At 36.9% G+C, this 20986-nt stretch overlaps 1 protein-coding gene across 6 annotated transcripts in view; it reads right to left on the bottom strand.

The window, feature by feature from the left end:
• The window catches only part of ATG7 (autophagy related 7), a 133008-nt gene that overhangs the window by 11524 nt on the left and 100498 nt on the right, over positions 1-20986 (bottom strand). For 3 of the 6 annotated variants that reach the window (XM_026061129.1, XM_026061131.1, XM_026061128.1), the window contains one exon: positions 10100-11063. The exons of 2 other annotated variants lie outside the window; for them this stretch is intronic. In XM_026061129.1, the coding sequence (XP_025916914.1) occupies positions 10998-11063 (66 nt within the window). In that variant the 3' untranslated portion in view covers positions 10100-10997. Of the gene's footprint in view, positions 1-10095; positions 11064-20986 lie in introns of those variants that run through there. One more of the 6 variants, XM_026061143.1, reaches the window with a different exon arrangement.

Raw genomic sequence — 20986 nt, 5'->3', positions numbered from 1 at the left:
AAAAGGAGCAATATCAGTCTTGTTGTCCTGGTGGAAAATCACATTCAGTCTGTCTGTCCCAGAAGGTACGTTGTGTGTTGGCATAAAGCGGCCCACTAAGTTCTTCCCTCATTTCACATCCTGACCACTAAGAAAACACCTACCAAAAGACAGACAGAATGCCAGCATATTTTTAGGCTGTAAAATCTTCAGGGCACAAAGTAGCACTTTACATGTGTACAGTGCCCAGTGCAACGGGGCAGTGTCCCTGGCTGGTCTGCAAGCACTACTGTTAGGCAAATAATAAACACAAACCATAACATTTCCATACAGGCAACAATGAATATTTACCTATAACTTTAATAAATTTTATTATAACAAAGTTTGTATTTCTTGAATTTGGAAATGTTCTGAAAAAAGCACTTCATATCTGACTCCAGAAAATCATTACTCACATTAAATCAAATATTCTTATGCGGTGCTACAAGCTACATGAAATGAAAACTCTGAACAGCAAGATTTTCTCAATTCCTAGAAGCGTTGCAAAATGGTGGTGCACATCCTTATGGAAAATACTGAAGGAACAGCTTGTTTACAAAAGGAAAAGAGAGTTTTCATCCTGCCTAGATGAGCAGTTTGGAGCTTGCCAAGGCAAATAGAAATGTCCAGCTCACCAGTCAGGGTCAAGGATGTGGAAAATAAATACAAAAAACAAAACCTTTAAATAGAGTTTACGGTATGATTCAAACTGGCAAAAAGCAAGAAATCCAAAGTTCAGACTGATAATCCATCTTTGACTAGCCCACTCTAATTTTTGGAAAAAAACAAAACCAAAACAAAACAAAAAACCAAAAAACCCATAGATTTAACCCTCGCACATCCTCCTCTCTGACAGAGAGGCACAATAAATACTTTTGAAGACGCACCATGAAGGGATTCAAAGGGCAAAGGGAAAGAAGCCAACCAGCAGTCCTGACAGTCATCTTTAGCTCCTGAAGAGAGAAGCCAGGAGCTTTGCCAGCGTTCCCCGGCTCTGGGCTTTCCCGTGTCAGCCCCTCGTTGCCAGGGTGGGCGAGAAGGCAAGTGCACTTGCTGGTTTTGTGTGTGTGTTTGACAAAAAAAGGCTGGTCAGGGTGCCAGTTACACTGGTAATTTTGTGATATGAAAACACTTTCACCCAGGAACTGCCTAGTAATTCCTTAATTTCTGTAAAGCAAATAAACACATCCATGTGTGCGTGTCTGCACTACTCTACCTCCCACACAGTACAAACAGCGACCCTGACTACACTGTCATTTCTTTCTGTTGCAACCAAAGGGAAGAATGCAGCGCTCTAACAGTCAGGGACAGGCAACACTTAGTCCTCAAGTTATTTGAGGCCCTCTCCATCTTAACACTAGTAAGAATTTTTTTATATTGTCTTGAACTGTATCTAGCTTTACATAGCAATAATGTGAAGGGTCTGATAAATACTACTCCTTATTTGTGAAATATATCTTGTTATCTGAGTAACCTCTGCTAATCACAGAATCACAGAATGGTTGAGGTTGGCAGGGACCTCTGGAGACCATCCAGCCTAACCCCCCTGCTCCAGCAGGGTCACCTAGAGCAGGCTGCCCAGGACCATGTCCAGTTGGGTTTTGAATATCTCCAAGGATGGAGACTTCACAACCTCTCTGAGCAACCTCCATGGAATTAAGACGCTAGATATACAATACTGTTAACAATAGGACAAAAGTGGATGAAAGAATTATATTTAAATTAAATATTCTCCTATCTAAACTATGCCTCTTTTCTAGGAATCCTTTAACAAAAATATCTGCAAAAAGACTGAACTGGGGTTCGCAGGTATTTAAACACTATGCAAACATCCTGGACTGAGCTTTTCTTTTTAACATTTGAAAATTACCCTATCATCTTATTTCCAGAACAGACTTTCCCCTACTGCAATGACAGGGCAACTAAGCAAGTAGTATAAGGTGGTTTTATGTGCATAACCATCCTTCAAATAGCATAAGCAACCTCAGAGACACGCTTTCCAAGCAATCACCACCACAGCTCTGAACGTTGAAGCTTACTAAGAGCTGCCTTGCTAAATGACACACATGGAGGGGAGAGAAGAACATGAAACAGAAAGGGAAAATTTGATACCAAAGTTAACGATTGCACCTGAGCTTAAAGAGAACAAGCTACATATAGTGAGGATAAGAAGTTGTAATGTGTTAAATGCCAATGCTGATAACTAAACTATAATACATCACAGGCAATAATAGCGATAAATCTTACCATGAAAAGACATTTAAACTATATAGTCTATAACCATGCAAACTGTAGTTATTACTTAAAAGAGTGAAATTTTTAAGAGCAGAAATCATGAAATACAGAAAGCCATAAAAGACAATGTCTAAAATGACTGCTTATTTTGCCAAGCATCTGATGTCCAATTAAAGCTGTGAATTCAGATTTTGTTTTCAGTTCTCTTCCATCTTATAATACACCTGGGTGAGTCAATCTAAATGCAGCTACAGGTAATGACAGGGGAGGTCATAAAATAGGAAGATAATAAACCAGCTGTCAAAACTAACAGAGTTTGTACAAACCTGGATAGACTATCCAAGTGCACGTTTCTTCAAGTATCTCTTGTATATTCAAACTTCTGTGTAGTAGTCCTTAAAATTCAGGTGCTAATTATGTCTATTCAGGATAACAGAACAATTTTTGCACTTGTTTTCTTGAAATGACAAGTATTATTTTCTTACATAAATAGGGAGGATGGGAAAAAAGACCTGTGTATTAAACTTAACTGCTCACAAGTTTCCAGTCACTGATTTTACACAGCTCCAGATTGCACGTTCAATAAAACCTACTGAATAGTGAGTTTTCCATTTCCTTCCTACAACAAGAATACCTGGCACCTGAAATTTGACTTCCATGACAATGGTTCCAAAATCAGAGTTCGCATACTGTAGTGGCTTTACATCTTAGGATTAACGTATGTAATTCAAATAGATAACTACTGTTTATCTTACAAATAAACTTGCAACAACATAAATGTATCCTTAGAGGATTTTAGAAAGTTTCTTGTTGGCATGAATCTAGCAACAATCACCACAAAAACGGTTACCCCACTGGAAAAAAGAAAGAAACCCCCCCCCCCCAAACCTGACCCTCACTATTTTTCCACACATAACTGAGATAAATTTACATACACATGTACCAAAACACTCTCCTTAGAAAAACAGTTCTATTATGCAAATCACAGTATTTCCTGTATTACAAATGCTCCAAATATGGTAAAGAGTAAAATTCTACAGGCAGAGGTAAGGCTGAAAATTAGACACTATCTATATGAAACAGCATAGCTGAGTATCATGTACGAACATACAGCTTCTAAAATCAATAAAGACTTAACATAACCCTAGCCCTTGATTTAGAAATGCATCCTTACTCAGGAAAGCAAATAAATGAAAAAAGTAAGCATTCAAGCATATGTTTAAGGCAACTAAATTATTTTATAGTTATAAAATGTAAGCTTTTTGATAGATACTAGGTTAAGCATGTGCTTTTGTTCTATGCTCAGCTAGAGAGAGAATACATCAGAACTTCTGGCAGTCTAACTTGCTTTACAAAATTTGTGTATCTAAATACACTGCGCATTCCAATGAGCTAGCCATAACAGGCTGTATTAACAATCCTGGTGCGATTCTTTCAATAGTCTTCCTGGTCCACTGACCATATCTTTCAGGAACAGCAACAGGAAAGAAATTGCAGTTTGGAATTCATTAAATGCACACAAGTTCTAAACAGCAACTCCTAAATTTCATGGTTTGGACCGAGGGACAATAACTATAAAGTTCAGCACCCACCTTTCATCTTGGATACTTCCTGTACAGTGAGCACCACGCTTTATCTTACTGAAGTTGAAAATATCTCAAACATTTCACACACTTAATTTCTTACCCTTCCACCTTTCCCACAGGAAAAGAGACATAAATGAACAAGCAACATGAATAGTATTCTACAATGATGGGAGCATTTAGCTTTCTTCTAAATTTATACCTAGATGCATGACAGAGCCTGCATAGTACAATAAAGTATCTTCTTTGCTATCTAAGAAAGCAAGGTAACACATCTAAGTAAGTATTCACTCTTGCTCCCAGTGGCAAGAGCTTATCCTACGGTAACTGCCGTGGTCACCCAGTCCACACCCCCACTGTTCTTTTCCAACAGATTGCTAGTTCTGGTGCAGGACACAGCTAAATTTTTCTGAAGTGGCTGCTTACTTGCTGTAATGACATTATAGCCAAAACCAGGTTTGTTTTACCTCACAGCTTAAACCGCAGAGATTCAGTACCTTGTACTTCAGAAAGTGAGATGTCCCTGCAACTAGGACAGGAATCCCTACAAGAAAGGATAGCTGGGAGTCAGGAATCATTACAGCCACCCCAAAGGAAACTGTTTCAAGTAGTGAGTCAGGGATTTACGCATACTTCTGACAAAAGCACACAGTTATACTCTCTTATCTCAGAACTGCACATTTATGTAAAAGATTAACTACAGACTATGGTATGAGACACTTCTGACTTCAAGTTGATACAAAAATTATATACCTAAACACAAAAAAATCAGGGTTATAAAGAAATTAATTAAAAAAAAAATCAAAGCCAAGGGTTTATTTAAATACCAGGTAGGGAAGTAGTGGATATTTTTTCTAGAACCCTGTATATAACGGTCTTATCCTAGCTGTATCATGTTAGAGACTCAACTATTGCCTGCTAGCTCACACTGCTGACAAATTCCTGGAACCCCTAGTATCTAAACAAGTTCTTATTTTCTGCCTCTGCTGAAAACTTCAGAGCCTTTCCTCTCCTAATGGTTCACTACCTTGCAATCCAATCCAATCCAATCCCTTCAACTTTTTGTTTTTTACAATGATGGTGTCACCCACTGATGCCTGTTTTCCCTTTACAGCCTTTCCAAAATTCAGCCCATAATCATAGTAAAATCCAGGTTGAGGTCATGAGGTATTCTCATCTTGATCACAGCCAACAGCAACTATTATTCTTTGAGCTTCTCTTATACACAGTACTCTTCAATATATCCATAATCCTTCTCATGCAAACGAGCCACCTCCCCTTCCATGTGAACTGCAAAAAGTACCTCTCTCAATCACTGCACTGATTTCCACCTTGTCTGCTGTGATATGTTTAAGAATCTTGTCATGCCCTTTCAGGACATCTCTTCTTGTTCCTGTAATGCTCTTCTTTCTGTCAAAGATACAGATGTCTAGTGTTGTATTTTCCGTCTTTGACTTATTTATTTATATTTGTAACCTTTTTATCCAGAGCCTAGGTTTCTGTGAGTCTGGGACCCTGAGACCTGGGGATCACAAATTCTTTTGGAAAACATCCTCTTCCAAGAGGGGCTTTCTACTCTGACTGACCTACTTACACTTGAGCTATTAGTGCAGCAGTTGGTTCACATGCAGAGTCAGCAAGCTCCTTCAGATGCAGTCTTAGTCAGCTCATACACTTGAAGCCAGGCATTTTCTAAATAACTTGCAGAACTGCAGCCTGAAGGCTCTAAATACTTTGAAAGATATATTTAAATTCCAAAAGGGAAAACGGCAAGTAAACAGTACAGAAAGATTTTTTCTGTTTACACTGTAAATTTTTGGATAGACAAATGCTATCTAACGATATGTTCCAGAGATATACAAACAGTAGCACTCAACAGTAATTAGTCCCTTTTTGTTTTACAGTATTCTTATGTGCTTCATTGGATTATTGTATCAAAAAAAACACTCATAGAAAGATTAAAATTTTTTTTCTTTTTTTTACATGTCTCAAATATACTCTAACAATCCAATAAAAGAAACAAAAAAAATGCATACTGCTTTTTCTGCTGTAAAAATGCCACAGACACGTTTCCTTCTATTGTTTCTTGTTGTACCATGAAAAAACTACAGACAGAAGCAGGCAAATACAAAACCAGTTTCTCACCCCCTCCAGAGTAAGTATCCTTTAAAAGTACCTTAGGGCTGAAAAGGCCATTTTTCTGGGCGTAATACCTCAGTTGTTGGAATAAGGTTTCCCTAACAGCATAGTATCTACTGTGAAAGTCTTTTCTTCAGGCTTTTAAAAACTGAAAACAAACAACCCCCCCCCCACACACACACACGCACACCAAGTAGATTTGATGATTGCTAATTTTCCTATTTTGTGCAAGACTTTATACTTCATTTTACTACTACCAAGAGCCAACTACCTAATCAGAACATGTGTTTGAACTAAGTCAAATCAATGTAAATATTGTCAGAGTAACAATTACCTCTGATATAAACCCTTTGAATTTATTAGCAGAAACTATAGTGGATCCATTTAGTAAAAGAAAAAGGAAGAGAAAACAGAAATAGAGTAAGGGAATGACTCCCTGGTCATCAAATACGGTTTCTGTACTCCCAGGATCATATCTCACAGGATTGTATTTCACTTCATATAATCTTTCAGAAATGGAAATGTTAAAATAGCCAAAGGTTATACACTTCTGCCACTGACTCTTAGCCCTGGAAAAAAAACTGAAAGTCTATTTCTAGTATAGATGACAAATGATACTTTATACAAGAAGCATTACCTTTACAGAGTCAACGAGAACTTCTTGTGTTCAAATTCAAATCCTCATGAGATTTGAACAATTACAAAATGAATATATAAGAAAAACACAGACAAACAGAATGGAAAGATGTTATAACTCACTGAAAACAGGTAGGATATGAAAGTAAATATTCAAAATTTTCAGTCATCTTCCTTCTTTGATGCTCCCAGAATTTACATTAAAAATAAAAATATATACAGGTCTATATTCATTATATTTCTAAATCCTGGAAAAAAATTCACAATGTAGATGTAAAAATACATTTGCTTTCAAGGGTTCCACAGACTTATACAGGATATCTAGATCATATGCATAAATTGATCTCTCAGAAGAATTATCACCATCTATACATCTGAGGCTATGCCATTCCAACGACACAGACTTTATTTGTTTTGCTGTAAATCAATAGCTTGCCTTGTTCCACTACATCTTTTTAATTCATGGAAATGCATAATTCTTGTCTAAACCTTGTAAACGGGCTTTCAGGTCATACAGAATCATACTTTGACAGTTAATGATTAAAAAAGAGCAGAAGTTTAACTACACAACCTATTCAATTGAGTTTCAGAAATAAACAATTCAGACAAACAATCAAGGGAGTATAAAACATAGGTACACTTAAGGTACACTCAACAGGCTAATATGGGATCACAGAATCATGGGCTGAGCTAGGTTGGAGGGCAGGCACCTCTGGAGGTCACTTAGTCCAGCCCTCCAGTCAAAGCAGGGCCGGCTAGATCAGGGGTATCTGTGAGATTTCATGAGCTCTCTGGGCAACTTGTTCCAGTGTTTGACCACGCTCATGCTGAAATTTCTTTCCCTTCTATCTAACTGGAATTTTCCATGTTGCAGCTTTAGGCTGTTACCTCTCACACTTTCACTGTGCACCTCTGAGAACGAGCTCCATTTTCTCTGTACAGTCCCAATAAGTAGCAGAGGAACACAATTATATATTCTCCTCTTAGCCTTCTCTTCTTGAGACTTAACAAATTCAGTTCTCTCAGCCTCTCCTTGTACATCATACAGTCTAGGCCCCTAATCATCTTGGTGGCTCTACACCAGACTCATTGCAGTATGTCAACTTTATTCACTTACCTGACATCTGGAAGACTCAAAAACATTTAGTAAAGTTTGTAACTCTACCAACTGTAAACAGACATTCTTCATAAAAATAGGGAAATGTGAAATGATATATCCATGCATAATAATTTCTTATTTGAAAGATCCTAAATTTGAGAAGAAAATGTAAATATTATCTTAATAAACAAGACTTACAGATCATATGAGAAAATACACAGAGACAAATACCAATGCAATTTTCACTAGCATGTAATCCCACCATATGTCTGGCTAGACTATATGGAAATTTTAGAGTTTGTAAAGGGTTTTTTTTGTGTGTTTCTGTTTGGATACACACAGAAACTTCAGATAACGTACACTGACAGGTAACTAACAAAAAACACCCTTACATTTGTATACGTTTCCACTAGCTTGGTGTGAACACAGTTACACAACTCAGCTGGAATTAAGGTGATTTAGAGTTAGGAAAATTTAACATGTTGAATGAGCAGGTGGGGTGAGGTATGGGGATAAAGGATAAGAACAAGGTTCTGTAAAGCATCAATTGGTATACGTGCTGGTTAGTAGAGGAATAAATAGAAAGCAGTAGCAAAAGGCTTTGAACTTTCAGGTTCTTATCAAAAAGAGACAGTGTATAAACAGAACCACCACCTCAGTCCCTAACCAACTGAAGATGGACAGACCATTCAACCAGGGGATCCATGGTCAAAGAGGGTAATCATAGTTGTTTAATACTTATAGCACTTACCTAGCTCTAATCTTTCTGCCTGTAAATGGCTGACGTCTAGACTCAAACTGGTCCAGGAAACTCACCATATTAATTCCAAGTCAGGTACATACATACAAGCCAGTAATAAGTGACTGAAATGGATGTCTTCTTTGATCTAGAAAGTTCTTTATAACTCTTCTTCCATCCTCTTTTTCAACTTCCATTCTCCTCCATCCTGTTTATCAGTATCTCCCACCTAGTTTCCTTGTTAGCAGTTTTCCTACAGCTACTTATTGACCTCTTCCAAAAATCTTCACACGATGCAACTGTCTCCATAGCTTATGCCCATATGCAGTAACTTGCCTGTCTTTAAGCCCGCTTTTTGCATTACACAGTGAAAGGCAAATCCTCAAGAATTGTCTACTGCTGGTAGCTCTCCTTTACCTCTGAACATAAGATTAATCATCTCTTTAAACAAAGACCATCTTTGTCAAATTTACCCACACCCGCTGCGTATTTTTGGATGTGCCCTGTATCTTTATCATCACTGCTTCTTTATAGCACTAGCATGGTTGACAGGGCAACATCTGCTTCCAATCTTTTAAGCAGCTTGAAGAGTCTAAGTTTTAAAGGTACACCTCTATTCACCCAATAAACCAGACAGCCCTCACATTCAAAACAAATTCAGATCCTAAGTGGATGGCTAGTCAGCAGGGAATACATTTCTGGATATGCATCCTGACAGCCTGTGTGAAGATCAATCATCTTCCCACCATTCTTCATGGTGACACAGATCTGGGATGGAGGGAGGAACTAAGATTGACACACTCAAACCATGTCATGTGTCAGGAGGGGGGAATGCCAACTGCTATGAAGACCCTTCTGTACTGGAAAAGTCTCCCTCCTCTTTACTTTCAAAAAACCCAACACATAAAAAGATACCCACAGAAATCCATGAAGTTCTGACGACTGATTAAAAAGTGCATATGCCATTTTCAGATGAGACAGGGAACTCTGTAATAATAAAAAGCATTACTGGAAGATTGCCTAACTCACCTCTGAGCCATGTCTCAATTCTATGCCTAAGGCAGTTTCTTATTTGACCAATAGTATTCTATCTTTGAAAGTGAAGCATGGAAACAAGCAAAATGCATTACTCTAAATATTTCTGAATCAATAATAACGATCCTTTTCACCTCAAATCCCACCACCAGAAAATAATATTTAGCAGAAAAACTGACACAGACTTCCCACCTTCTGTTATGTCATCTTATATGGACTTTTTGCATGCATCTTTAGTGTAAACATATTTCCTCTAGTGCAGTGTATATAACACGTAACAAATAGAAAACTTGAAAAAGTATCAAAATGTTGTTTTATTGAAATTTGAGTTATGCAGTGACCTCACTGACCTCATCATTGCTTCTGAGGAGACCCATGCACTGTTTACACAACATTGCTATCTTGAGGAGGAAGCATCAAGAAACTATTGTAAACGTTCCCCTTCCTTCCCTTATGGAGAAAGGATACTCCTTATACAGGTACAATCTAAAATGATTTCTGAAGACACCAGTTGAAACTGAGTAAATAAAGGAAGATGGTTTGCAGTCTCAGAACACATAAATAATACTGTAATAGCCAGATTTTTATTTCATTTAATGCAGTTCAAAATCTTAGAGAAGATAAATGCATACGTATTAAAATCTTATATGTCAGTTTTCCTCCAAATTTATCTTCCTCCATTTGTCAAATAGGATAAAAATAAATTACACAGAAAACTGCAAAATCAGTAAAAGAGCACAACTAGTAAAACAGTTGGATATAAAGGGAGAGACATTCTAGATATAACAGGCAGCTGAGACCTACTAAAACCCTACTGTTTCAAATGGATAGAAAATTAACATGAGAAAACAGAAGGTGTATCAGCAAAAACAGACTTCTCCAAGCACATTACCTCACTCAAAGTATTTCCTATGCCCATGCATTACACAGTTTTCTACATAATATAGGTAGCCTCAAGTTTACTTAGAATCCTCTTTAGTGACTCAGGTAACAGTTCTGAAGCCACAAGTCCAGCCTAGATTCAACTGAAAGTTTGTGCAACTGTCAGACTTATTTTTATGCTAACCACTGCCATTAATATGGAAACAACTGAACAAACAAGAATTTTGAGTATACTGTGCTCAGATTTTGGACTAGGAGGGTCTTACATGACTCTTAGGATTCGGTCATACTTTTCAGAATTGCTTTTGACTTTCTAACCAGTTAATTTTAATATCTGTTGGGCTAACAGGTCTTCTGCATATACTTGTATGCATCTTAGCTAGCAAATCTCAGTATTTAATATCCCTCCCCCCCTTTTTTTTCTAGATGTCTTGCTAGGCCTGTTTCAAGAAAGTGGAAACCCACTTGCTCTCCTATTGTTCTTTTTCATTCCCAGAGTGCAGTAAGAAAACAATATTCTAATTAGCTGTCGACTCTGTAGGCGAACCTTATTCAAACCTGATGGCACAAAAGTGTTCAAAGATGGCATGACCATGTCAAGTGATTTGTTTCTCTGAGTATAGCAACTTGTTCACCCATTCAAAATCAAATCCATTCTGCTGTACTTCATTATTTGGCACCCAATGGGAAGCGTTCTCTGAAAAAAAGGGAAATAAACTCAGCCCCTCCAGTGTAATCTATCTGGCACAAAACAATCTTTTTATTAAAAGTCTATTTAGTCTAGACAAGCTTAGAAAAGCACCGTTACTTACAACATTTCTACAGTATCATAGTAACACGAACGATGCAACATGCCACGCTCTGTAATGCACAGTACATTGCAGATGTGCTGTAGTAAAGGCTTCCAAATTGCTTACAAGCCAAACAGCTTGTTTTGGCTCCAAATGCTCTCTCCCCCCCATATGGGACTACTTTGATCTTTCTGCCTACTATATGAATGCAATTATATTCAGTTATGGGATCAACAGGGACTGCAGAAAGAACACATTAATCCCACTGTGAGCAACAGTGTGAGAAGCTACTTTTAAAAGTTTGATTGCAGGGCTGTGAATATAGTTAGGATGTTTTTGAAATGGGAATATAGACCAAGGCTGCTAAATGAATTTTCCATAAAATTCATCTTAAAACAGGCAACAGATGTCCTGCACTATTAACACACTCTTTTCTTCTTTGTTGCACTACATTTACATTATCTTAAATATCACATTTTTTCACTTCACCACCACCTCCTCTTCCAAAGAATGAACGAAAAAATACATACAAAATTATTTTGCCTCATTTTGAATAATAAAGTGTTTTAGTTCAAACATAAAAGTGTAATATACGGCAGGGCCCTCAGGCATATCTTCTCATGCTGTGATACCCAGCAGGTTGCACAAGCCAAGAGATGTCAGGTTACAACAGCATTCAGCTGAGAAAAATCCCCAGAAAACAAACTGCAGTAGAAAGCAGTGTTGGCATTTCACCAGCCTGCACTTCTCCTGTTGTGCCAAGAGGGACAGGTTCAAGCAGCAATTTGATGATATGCTGTGAGTGATGCTTCCTTTCAGGCAATATTCAAAACTTATGCTCATTTATAAATACTTAAGATCATCCCATACTTTAAAAATAGTTTGCTTTTCAGTAGTGAATAAGGTGATTCTCTTATTTTACTCAGTTTATAAAGCTCTTCAGTTCCTTACAGAACTTATAATAAACAGAAATTGGAAGGATCAGGTGATTCCATCTACTGGGCAGAGGAAAATTGAAGACTTGATATAAACCAAAACACAAAAGGTACTCCGTAAATAATCAAAATTTTAAGCTATTGTTTGCAACTCCTCCTTTTAAAATGATGAAATTTCTGATGAGCTCTCTCCAAATGTTAATTTAAATGTTTGGGTTTAAATTTGAGAAACAGAAGATTGTCTTGAACAACTACGATGTTGGCTTCAGGCAGGCAAATGACACTATCCAAAATAAATGTCTTACAAGAACTACTCTGATCATCTATGTCTTTACTTTGGCAATATATGACCCACCTCCTGGCTCTTGCTTTGTGTAAATGGGTGTACTTTTGCTGCACTGTGCCCATTAAAAAGCTGTATTCTGGCCTGCAGCTCCATATATGTTCATGCCATTCTTAACCCCTCTGACTAGCACCAATTTTTTTATAACATATTTTGGCTCCAAGGAATATCCTTACAGAAAGTCTGTGCTATAGTCATTTATTGCGTAAAGGAGAAGACGAAACAAAACAAAAAAACTAGCACATTGTAGATTTTTTCCCAGATGATTATTTTTCCAAAACATCCTCGCTGGGAACTCAGAAAAGTGATATAATTTTCTAGTTTCTATAAAGCAGAGCACACCTCTTGGGTTAGCCTTTCAAATGTCTGCTACTTTATCACTAAATTTATTTGAAAGCTCTTCTGTAATTCTGGTATTTCTCTTCTAGTGTGATAAACGAACAAGTTACAATTCTATTGAAACATTTCCAACATCTCCATAATGGAATAACAAAAATCTGTTGTAACTCAAAACTAAGCTTTTGATTTCCTCAAAATCCGAACTAATATTCTTCCCCACTTCTTATTACTGGTAACAAGAGAGATTTTCTAAAAAGCTATGTGGGAATTACAGTCATATCATGCCAAGTTTGTGGGTCTGAGACACTATGAAAATAGCACTGAGGAAAAAGGCTTTCAGAAGACAAAAATGGAGTTTGGTGTCTCCGCAACTGTGAGTGGGAAAGTATTAGTTAAGCACCAAGTAGTCAATTCTCCCTTTGAAATCACCTCCTTTTTTCTCCATCCTGGTAATTTAAACCATCCTGGATATTGGATTAGATTCTGCCTTTCCTTGAGCCACATATCCAGACAATTTTATACTGTGTCACAAACATTTTTAACATCGTCCTGTCTGTCCAGAGGTCCTTGTTAAAGCCCACATCATCTTATGCATTAAATTCCCTCGAATTTTCTCATTGTGCTGAGAGTTATGATAATTGCATCAACGCCATTCAAAGCACAGATTTACCATTTAGGTCTGTTATTTGTTATTCCAACTACAAATCTTTTGTTCGTTTGCTTGCATTGTCTGATGACAATATATTCCCTCATGTATCTCAAACTCCTTGTCTTTGACTGTATGTTTTTTCTCTGTGAAGCCCAAGCCCTCTCCCAGCTCAAGCTTCAGACTACATCTCATCCTGCAATTAGGGAAAGCTTCAGCTGTGCACTCATCTATTTTTATCAGTTACCACAGAACTTTCTCCCACACTGCCCTATCCACAGGGGACAAACCCTCAACCAAAAGGCATACAGTTGATAGCTTGTTCTTTTATAGTCCTCACAACTTGATTCATTGTGCTCAGGTATCAAAGAAACAAGTGATAGGCTAGAATAAGTTTTGCTGTTGAAGCAGAACACAATTTGTTAGTACAGCTTCAAACTGTATAAGAAATGAATTTCATTTCTTTTGGCATTAAAACACAACAAAGCAGGAACTTAAAAATAGGAACTGTTTTTTTTTTTTGTTACCCTTCCACACAACATTTAATACAATGATTCCTGGTTGAGCCATGGTCTAGTTTCGTTCTGAAGATGAAGCAAAATTATCTTTTGTCTTCAAGTCACAAGCTGTTTCTTGCACTGCTAAGACTATGTAGTCAACAAAACCAAGCATAGCAAACCTTTATAAATCATTCTAGATCTGTACAGCTGTAACTGCAAGGATAAGCTGGTTCTGAATAGTGATTTTTATAAATCAGTACTCTATATCAAGAGGACATTCTCCAGGTACATAAAAGTTTTGAAAGGAAAAAAAAAATCTTCCTACTCACAGATAGTTCATATAAAGGAACTATTTTAAGAATTAGGTCTTTTTCGATCAGCTGAAAAAAAAAGTAATTTCTTCTTTCTCCAGTATAAAATGTCAATTCAATAAGTCCCTTTAGGGAGATTTAATGTTTAGTGTTGCTTTGAATTTTTTAAAAGTATCTTATAAAACTTTTTCTATTGGAATTATAAATTTCTTATAATTACACCTCAAGTCAAAAAACATACAAAACCCCAATGATTTAAACAAATAAAAAGCATATTAGATCAGATGCTTCAAACTCAAGCTAGATGTGATTTTTTTAATTCAAAAAGGATTTAATTTTTTACATATAAATAAATGCATGAAAGGATCCAAGGCTGAAATAAACAGAAGACCAAGTATCCAACAGTAAAGTATACAAGAAAAGCCTTCATGAAAACTTTTTTTTAAATTTGTTTTGCTTGATTTTGATTTAAACTATCTTGTAGAATTGAGGATAAAAGTTTAACAAGAAATTTAGGGAGTATACAGCATAAAAGACCATCGTGTTAGATACTTAGACAACTTCTAGGTAAAGTATTTTCTCTCTCCCTGTTCCAGCAAGTGACTGACTGTGGAATCAGGTACCAGGCTCCTCTGAGGAGAACACACAGAAAGGACAAAAGGCAACGGGCAGGAGCTGCAATAGGGAAATTCTGATCAGACATAAGAAAAACCTGTCAAGTAAGGGTGGTTAAGCACTGGAGCAAGTTGCCCAGAGATTCAGCCTTGCACTGAGGAGGAAGATGGACTAGATGACCTCCAGAGGCTCCTTTTCACTCCAAATTTTCTATGATTCTGTAATGTATTTAATAACTGTTTCTGAAAGACTGAATGATTAGCTCCCATAGTGTGTTGTAGTCATTTCCTGGCAATTCGATGTCTAAATACTGTCACTCTGGGTGACTTTAGTGACCCTCTGTATTCCTTTGCCTTTGTGGTAATACAGCTAAATTACAATTTCAACAACAACAAAAGGTCCAGAAAATTAACAAGCAATATTGAGGGTTAAACCCCCCCCCCCAAAATTAACAATCATATATCAGGTTTGGATCCTTATGCTTAACTGTCTAAAGTAGTTTCTTCTGAGAGTGTTCAATACTTTAAACCCAATAGCTTCACAACATTTTTCCAATTACCACTATCCATTAAATAAACAGATAGACATGAGAGAGGGTAGCCCAACCAAAAGCAAACAGGTTCGTTGGAGAAAAACACTGTATGTATCCAGCTTGGCAGCCTATCTCAACAGATAAATCACTATTCAGCCACTCTCAGGACAACACAGTTTTCTCCCACTAGAAGCCACTAGAGGAGGTAGATGGTCCAATTATATATATATACACACACACACACAATATAGAATATATATATATATTCTATAACTACTTATCACAGGTCCATGAGCCTCAGTGAATGCACTCTTTAGCATGGTAAACATATCTTATTTCCTTTATATTAATGACTCTTCTGTTCCTTATGTTATTTAATTTGATAGCAAAAAGTTCCTGCTGACATCAGTTACAGAGCATCAACCCTCAGTTCCGTTTACACCCTGTGGACTATCACTTGAGAGCTCTAACCTTATATTCAACAACCTCCACACTAAAGCAAAAGTCTAAGCAGAGATTCTCAGATTCTTTCTGAGCCATGATGGCAGGAAAACTATCATGGTCATGAATAAGCATCACTGGGTTTTCTTGCTTTATTTTCATATAAGGCAAAGTTTGCTTTGTTGACCACGTAAATACTGCTCTCAGAGAATTAGAAAAATTAGAAGACTGGAAATGTTTTTCTTCATGCAAAGTCTAAGGTGCTCCTTGAAAAGTTCTTGAATAAACTGTAAGATGAAGAAAACACAAACAGCTAAAATATTTTTGCACAATTTGAAAAACTCCTCTACCAGTTGGGAACAAGCTGGAACATGCATGGGGCCCTGCACACACTGGCAAGTATCTTAATTGTTCAGAACAGTCAAAGTCTGTTTAGTCACGTCTGTTAAAGTAGGAAGGATATTAAAACATATCTATGCAGTCCGTTTCCACATAGGTCAATCAGTTCCTGAAACTTGTTTAAACCACTTCCCTCCAGCCAGAACAACACACATACAGACAACATTACGCAGGTTGGCCATACACCTGGCTAACAGACAAGTAATCTTTTAATGGAAGCTCATGAATGAGTAATCAAAGAAACAATCTCAGAGTCCTACTAGCCAGGCAGTGGCAACACTTTTATACTAATGTCTGCGATGGATTTTGTAAGAGTCTAAGCATGCCTCAGTGAGATTTCAAAACAAGCACATTCAATGTTTGAGTCCCCACTGAGGGCAGCAATAATGTATTTAAAATGCACAGTGAACCACACCATGGCGAACAGAACAGGCAACATCTGAAACTGGCAGATGAATCCAAATTGGCTTCTTCATTTAGAAAGGATGGGGCAGGTAACAGAATTCTTTCTGAGCTATCCTAGCAAGTTTTCTATCCCTGTTTCAAAACGGCCCAAAGCTATTCTTCCACAGAACACACTGCATGACACAATAGATACTCAAAACTGCATTTGAGGTGGAGCTCATGCAAATCAGCTGGGCAAGGAGTAAGTGCAGTCTTGTGCTCTGCAAACAACCAAACATTGTTTCCCTACTTTGGCAGTGGTACCTCGATTTTTCAACATATACTTTCTTTTCAGTATATTCCCATGCTGTAAGGAGAAGAGCTTTACAATAGAATTAATGTATTTGTGTACTGATTATGAAATGGTATGGGAAGTGTCAGCGCTGTGGAGAGCAGCATCATGATGACCTTTCCAACATGGGTCAATCTTGCTCCACAGAACTGGAATGTGTGATGGCCCAGGCAACCAGCAAAAAGATTATACAAATCCATAGACAAATCTCACTCCACTTGGATCTTCCTCTCTCTCCTGTGGTGTGGTAGGGCTCACAGAGCCTAAAGGTCTATTGATTCCATTGCCTACAGGGAAGGGCCAGGGTGGAACCATGAGGAAAAACACTTGCATGGAAATATATATATTCTATCCCTTCCCCTGCATTTTCCACTCTGGAGAATCTTCAGCCTTACAGGCGAGAAAGACACCATGCCAGGTGGCAGTGGAAGTTATTTATATGTATTTTAATAATTTATAAATTAATAAATATAAATAAACCTAATAAATTATTTAAGCTTATTTTAAATTTCAACCCTTCAAAAGAGAAAATCCTATCTAGGCTTCATGTCCCATTAAACAACTGTGTAGGATTTGGCTTTCATGAGGAAAAAACTCCAGAATATTAGGTGCAATAGAAGGCATAATATATCTCCATTGATGTCACCAAGCAGCAGTCAGATTCTAATGTGGGGTAATGATAACATCAGTGATATTAGCTTAGAAACAATTGCTGTTTGCTTTAGTTAGATTAGCCAAACAAAAGGGGATTTGTCTCTAGACTAGTATTGTTCCCACACAGAGAAAAACTAAATTCATATGGAGACCAACTACAAAGCTGGGCAGGCACACCACATCTAGGGTGCATTTTTTAAAATCATGGCATTGCTGTTAAAAACAAGAAAGAAGTCAAACAGCAAAAAAATCATTCAAAAGCCAGAACAAGTTCTAAGTTATTCCAACTATAAAAGTTTATGTACAAGGATTAAAAATGCCATAAAAACTTATAAAAAGTTAGGTTAAAAGTCCAGGTTTATTAAAAGACAATGGGGAATGGGATAATTATTGCACTTTTTCATGTTTGTGAGGAATATCAGATGAGCTGGACAATATAATACTGGAGATAGAGTTATGCTCCTCGGCTTATACAGTATGATATGCTTATATTAATTATGGTAATCTTTGTTACTTTGAGAAAGTGTTGTAGTAACTTGGATTTATAATGCATATCAAAAAGGCAAATTAGATGCATGTCAAGAAAGGGCAGTAGCTAAACTGGTGAAATCAAGACTGAAGAGTAAACATATCTAGGATGTCTGATTATTGTTGATGGCAACGTGTGAAAAATGAGTTAAGCAGATGTATCAGAAATGCTTCATAGAAATTGTGAGATTAGAAACATTATATTTACTGTTAAAGTGCACAGGTGTTAAGTAGGTTTCTAATAACACTACAGACAGGAAACAATTTGCAGCAAAAGAAAGGTGTCAGCTGACAGCAGTGGTGATGAGAGTTCAAAAGAAGATAGAAATAAAGTAAAATGATCAAGAAAGAAGTCACAAGATATATGGATGAATGCACATCAAAAACTTACAGCAACTGCCAGTAGAAGGGACACAGACATGCTAGAATGCAGAAAACAAACATGAAGCCAAAACATAGGCAAATCATTGAATGAAGTACACATGGTCCAAAGAGACAGGGCCATACGGGACTTAATGAAACAAAAAACCCTGGACAGGAAAGGATAAAAGTGCCACACAAAGATGTCCCCTGATGGAAAGCAAGTTTCAGTATTGGTGTTACTTTTGCCTGAAGAATCAGTTTTTTCTCTGGAAGCGTCCAGATAATGATCCAGTCCAACTTTTTTTAAGAAATATGGAATAAAATAATTTTTGAAGTTTAAAAAGCAGATTAAACAATATAGATGTCTCCTGAGACCTTTGATGATAACAATCCATTTTCCTGTTTTAAGGATGGATGGCAAAGAGTTAGTTACCACCAAATAGTGTGGAACTCAGCTGACCAAGTATGGAAAGATCAGCAGCTGTCACTACGATAAATAACTGCTTCAGAGTTGGTTACTGAAATCATATTCCCAAGGGCTGTGCAATGGGAATTCCAGCCTCCTTCTGAACCTAGTCCTTTAAAATTGCTTTGTCTGTTTTGGCCCCAGGCTGCATATTAGAAATGATAAAAGTAGTTCTTTCATACTCAAGGCAAGACAGTTTGATTGCCAGTGTCAACATGACAAAGCGCTGATGGCTATAGGAGCAGGGGGAGGAAGCAGGAATGGGGGGCCATGGAGAATGCAGTTAACATTAGGCAAGTAGGAACAGAATTTTTCTCTCCAATGGATGCCCAGACTTATCCCACCCTATTTTTTACTTTCTGTATGTCGACTAGACTCAGAATAGTTGCTCTGGCATTAATTACAAACCAAATTCATTATAATTATTCTTACAACATAAAGATGAAGAAATGTCCCTGGAAATAATTTTAAGTCTTTGATATGCTTTCAATGCTAATCTAATCAGAGCTTTTCCTTTTTTTTTTTCCCCAGAAGCAGTGAAAGAAAATAAGCAACAAGAAAACAAAGACAGACATTTTCTTGAGACAAAACTCAAATCCTATGCTTTATGCTCACTTACATATATAAGCTAATGACATTTTTTTCCTCCCACTAAGTTAGAGTGAACAAGTGTGTTCAATTTCAACAGCAGAATACTGTTTCTTTTCACTTCATAATACACACACACACACACACACACACACACAAAAAACCCTTATAATTTTTAAAACAGGTAAGTATATATGAACTGGAGAGATGTCTCATATATACAGATAGCTGTAAAGTTCATGTTAATGGGATTTTTCACAGCAGCTAAATTTGAATTAGAGACAGACACACTACACATAACCCCAACCGACTCTCTAGTTGAGCACTGGCACTTAAGAATATCCACATTATGCCCAAATAAGAATTTTCAAATATAATTTTTAAAATCATCAGCAAGATGTACATGAGAGTTCACCAAAAGCCAGAATCTAAAGTACAAACAGTAACTTATTTAGTTGTGGATTGCAAAATTATTCCACTAGCTATGAAGAAATATTTTACAATTGGAGACATTATAAGATCTATGGGGAATGCGCTTCAGGAATTTTCTAAATTCAAAGACAGTTCATAACACTACAGTGCCAGTTTGAATTTTTAAATGTTTGACTCTGGTGACATGATTTTTGATGAACAGAAAACACTTTAAAGAATGCAGTCAAAATATCCTCAAGAAAAATCCAGATAATATTCAATTTAATATTTGATACTTTATATTTAAATACATAAACATGGTGTGCACATGCTTACTCAAAATGACAAAGATTTTCTGTCATAGTATAAAGCCTGAACAAGACTGTGAATAGCAAAAGCAATTAGTTAGCTTGATGAGTCCTTTAAGATACTAGAAAGCGTGCAGTAATTTTAAATTTGAATTTATGATATGTACAGTAGGCTTTCACATGCTATATTTATAAATTCTTAATGGGCAATTTCAATTATTTTATTCCCTAGTGCTTCTCCTTTTTTGGACATCTGCTTCTACATACATCTTGACCCAAGGCAAATCAGCTGTCTTCACAGCTGAATGAAATTCCATCCTCTGGCTCAAAGGAAAACATTTCTTTTTATGTTTAACTATAAAGAAGCCAGTCATCAACAAGTAGGAACCTTTGCCTATAACCTGGGTTTTGGGATGCTAAGAACATTCTCCCCACAAATACCTGCATACTCTCACTTGGAAATAAAGGAAAATAAACTTGTCTACCAAACCATGTTTTTGAGGCTGTCTTAAAAATCTCTACAAACACTAGGCCTTCTCCTAAACACTTTGTAACCAAAAGAGGCAATTACTGGAGCTAATTTCTGTTTTGCACATAGCTTGCACTTAACTAAGCTTCTGAACAAAATAAGTGTGTTCTTATGTCTTGACTATTGCTTATGACAGTAAGAAGTTACCATCTGTTAGCTGCGACTCAGTAGCAAACTTTGAGTGC

This window comes from Apteryx rowi, unplaced genomic scaffold (genome assembly GCF_003343035.1).
Source record: "Apteryx rowi isolate R43461 unplaced genomic scaffold, aptRow1 scaffold_177, whole genome shotgun sequence".
In the NCBI taxonomy this organism is placed as follows: Eukaryota; Metazoa; Chordata; class Aves; order Apterygiformes; family Apterygidae; genus Apteryx; species Apteryx rowi.
Note: the sequence above shows the minus strand (reverse complement) of the source record. Positions and strands in the feature narration are given on the sequence as shown.